General features: G+C 37.9%; 1 protein-coding gene across 3 annotated transcripts in view; it reads right to left on the reverse strand.

The window, feature by feature from the left end:
* Positions 1 to 682: 682 nt before the first annotated feature.
* The window catches only part of Kif16b (kinesin family member 16B), a 302,607-nt gene continuing 299,725 nt past the window's right edge, over positions 683 to 3,564 (reverse strand). For all 3 annotated transcript variants that reach the window (XM_048811331.1, XM_048811330.1, XM_048811329.1), the window contains one exon: positions 683 to 1,990. In XM_048811331.1, coding sequence (XP_048667288.1) covers positions 1,832 to 1,990 — 159 coding nt within the window. In that variant the 3' untranslated portion in view covers positions 683 to 1,831. The remainder of the gene's footprint in view (positions 1,991 to 3,564) is intronic.

The following is a 3,564-nucleotide window of genomic DNA, read 5'->3' on the forward strand; positions in this document are numbered from 1 at the left end:
CAGACACAATTGTGATTTACTTCAGGTGAGGACTGGAACATAGGATCTTATGATTACTGCATTTCTTACAAATGCGTGTCTATTTTTTCTTTCCAAATGTCCTGGGTGATTTCAACAAAATACTTGCCACAAGCCCAGCCACCAAAACAGGCCCAAAAGGGCAAAAGATAGATTATCTGGTCAGTCCATTGACCCAGCAAATCATGGGCAGATTTAGTGCTTGGGCTCCTTTTAAATAACTGACTTATGGTTAATTATTATCTCCCCAGCTTTTATCTTTAATCTTCAGTTTTAAATTCTTGGTAGTAATTGCTCCTAAACCTATGTGTATAATGCAGACAGAAGCAAGTCCTTCTGCAGCAATAAAAAAAAAAAAAAAAGTCCTCAAGTTTTTTCACACTAAACTATGATTTTTAATTAGTGCAATAATAGTTCCTCCTTATAGGGATAATTGCATCTTTAAGCATATTTGAGGTTGGAGAGCTCTGTTGTGCAGGCATATTCTAAAAGACTGAATGTAAATATGTTTTGTTCACCATTCATTTGTGACTTCAATCACTATTATAACTGCATCTTCTGCAATAAAAATGCTAAATTATACATTATATATCTTTCCAAGCACATTAGACCAATTTTTAAACAGCCTAGTAAGAATGAGCATGTCACAAACTTAAAGCCAAAGTGTAGATATTATCACTTCATTTAATATTGAGAGCAATTTAATTTAAATTCTGGAAAAGCAAATACCTTTAATAAAGTTGGTGTGAATGATTATATAGTTTGATATAACTATTGTACAGGAGTGTGTACACATATAAATCTATAGATAGAATTATGTACATTTCAATATATACCACATATATATTTTAATTTTGCCACTCATATTTTTCTCTTTAGTAAAACAAAGCGATTTTACTGTACAAGGATGTGCAATGCTACATTAAGTCCTGAGTAATTTAAGGGGTTAGTAATAAAGTACTCTAAATTCTAGTCTTCAGCTAAAGATCCAGTAGATACTGTAACAGAAATGTGAACAAAATAATATTTAAAAATATGCATCCAGTTTTGCACTTATTTTGTGCTTAGCAGAAAAAGCTTGAGAATGCACAGCAGCCATTGAGATTTGGGATAATGTCCTCAAACATTCAAGGTTAAACAGTGTCCTGTTTGTAGGGATTTATAGAAATTTTAAGTGATGTCACCTACATCCAATTTGTCAAGCATGGAAGATTCTAGTTATGATTGGACCAAAAATTCCCTTTACAGAATATGAAATTCTATGTAAACATCAGTGTTTAGGTATTGTATAAAATTTCTGATCCAAATGAGGAAAAAGAAAAGGAAAAAAAATACAGTAAAATAATTTAAAATGCTTTTCTTGGGATATAGTCAGTCACACGGAAGTGATATAAAAAAAAACCAGAGTATATTTTGGTGATGGAGGAAACCAGAGGAAAGTCATTTAGGAGTGGTCTGGCAAGCCACCCACTCTGGGAGGTCCCAGGTTGGCTTGGCTCAGGGAGCTCAAGATAAAGAAGCCACATTCATCCTGCCACGGGGGACGGATGCTGCTGTGCAATAAGGAGGAAGCACTATGGGAAAAGGCCACATTCAACTGCAGTGGAACAGTAACAGCTGCCTGTCAGGGTCACCATCAGCAGGCAAAGCATCCCATTCCCAAACTGAGGCACTAGGTATGATGACGTGAGGCGTTCGGGTTGGCTGCTGCACGTCTGCCTTGGGCGGAGGGAGGCAGCCAGGATCCAGCCTTGCATCAGAGCGGGCTTCAAGGAGAAGGCACTGCGTTGGTGGTTCCTTTGTCATCCCGGCTTTACCCCGTCCCATGGCTGCTGTAGTCAAAGACTCCTTTCTTGAAGAATGGTGAGAACTCACAAATGGTGTGTTTTGAAAGGGTCAGTCCCACTTTGTTGATGTGTAGGGGTGATGTTGCAGATTGGAGCATCACGCTGAAAAAGTCCCTGAGGTATTTCTGAGGAAGAGACAAGAGTTAAGAACATGGTCAAGATACCTCTGGGTAGAGTCAAGGAGAGGAGAAGCAATGTCCAAAAACAACTTCATGTCTACCTGGATGCATATGTTTATTTCATAAATCAGACCTAGGGGTGGGGGTAGGGGGACTCCGAGGAACACCAGCATCCAAGGAAGATCCTTGAAGCCCTCAGCATCAGACCAAGAGAAAACAGATTGTGATATCCATAAACACAATAAAACATTTCTTTGGTTCAAGGCTCTGATTCATAGCAATGCCACCAGGTCTATCTGTAGACAACACTCTAGAGGAATGCAACAGTGCCTGGCCCTGGGGATCTGCTGTGCAGCAACAGTGTCATTAGTTAGTATCCTATTTCTAACCCCCTCACCCCAGTTGCTCATGAAACAGACAATTAAAAGGAAGAAAAAAAAAAAAGAAAAGAAAAGAAAAAGAAAGGGCTGCCCGTCTGTGCAGTTAAATGTCTGGCTTATTGGCATTTTTAAATTGCACAATCTGTATCTGCTTTGAAGCCTTCTTATAATGTAAAGGGGAAAAAACAGGAGGATCAGCTCCAAGCATTGATATTTACAGATCATTTTGTAAATCCAATAATCATCAAGAAAAGGAAATTCTTTCTAAGGTGACCAGCTCAAGACCTCTTGTTCTTGCCCTCCCCTACTGTAGGTGATTGTCACATTATCTGCCTTTCTTGGCACCAAGAAAGCAAAGCAAAGCATTTAGTAGGCTCTAAAATGCTTAGGGTAAAATCAGACAGGGGTGCTGAAGGGATGAGACTAGTTAATGTATTTTAGATCTGGCAAATCTCATCTATAACAGAACATGGGTGGAGAGAAGGGTTTAGACCTAAACCTTATTACTCAGTTTGTTTAGAAAATAAACTTAGAAATTAACCATAATTCTGGACTGTAACAAAAATTTTGTTATCTAAGAAACATGACCTAATCCTTGAGCAGTCATTTCCAACTAGGAGCAATTCTGCCTCACAGGGGACATTAGACAATATTGGGAGACATTTCTGATGGTCATACTTGTGTGTTGCATGATACATCTAGTGGGTGAAGGTCAGGAATGCTGCTAACAACCTACAACCCATAGGACAGTCCCTAGAACAAATAATTATCTGGCCCCAAATGTCAACAGTACCACAGCTGAGAAAACTTACCCTAGAGAAAGTAGAATTCAGCTATATCTATGGATTGCCCACCTGAAATCAAAGAATTTCTGAAGGAAATCACTCAGCTGAAGGAAAGTTTATTAGCTCTTTCTTAAAAATAATACAAGAATTACAGGTAACATTTGTATAACTTAGGTTTCTACAGATCTTCTAGTGTCTAATTTTTTATACTTTATAGAAGTAAAACTGATATACAATACACTGCATTCTTTTTTTTTTTTTTTGAGGTGCTAGGGGTGGAACCCAAGGCTCATGCATGCTAGGTAAATGCTCCAAGCTATGTCCCCAGACTTGAAACTGCATATTCTTTAAATATGTAATTTGATGAGTATTGTTACAAGTAAAAAAAAAAAAAAAAAAAAACAAACCAAGAAAA

This window comes from Marmota marmota, unplaced genomic scaffold (genome assembly GCF_001458135.2).
Source record: "Marmota marmota marmota unplaced genomic scaffold, marMar, whole genome shotgun sequence".
Classification (NCBI taxonomy): domain Eukaryota; kingdom Metazoa; phylum Chordata; class Mammalia; order Rodentia; family Sciuridae; genus Marmota; species Marmota marmota.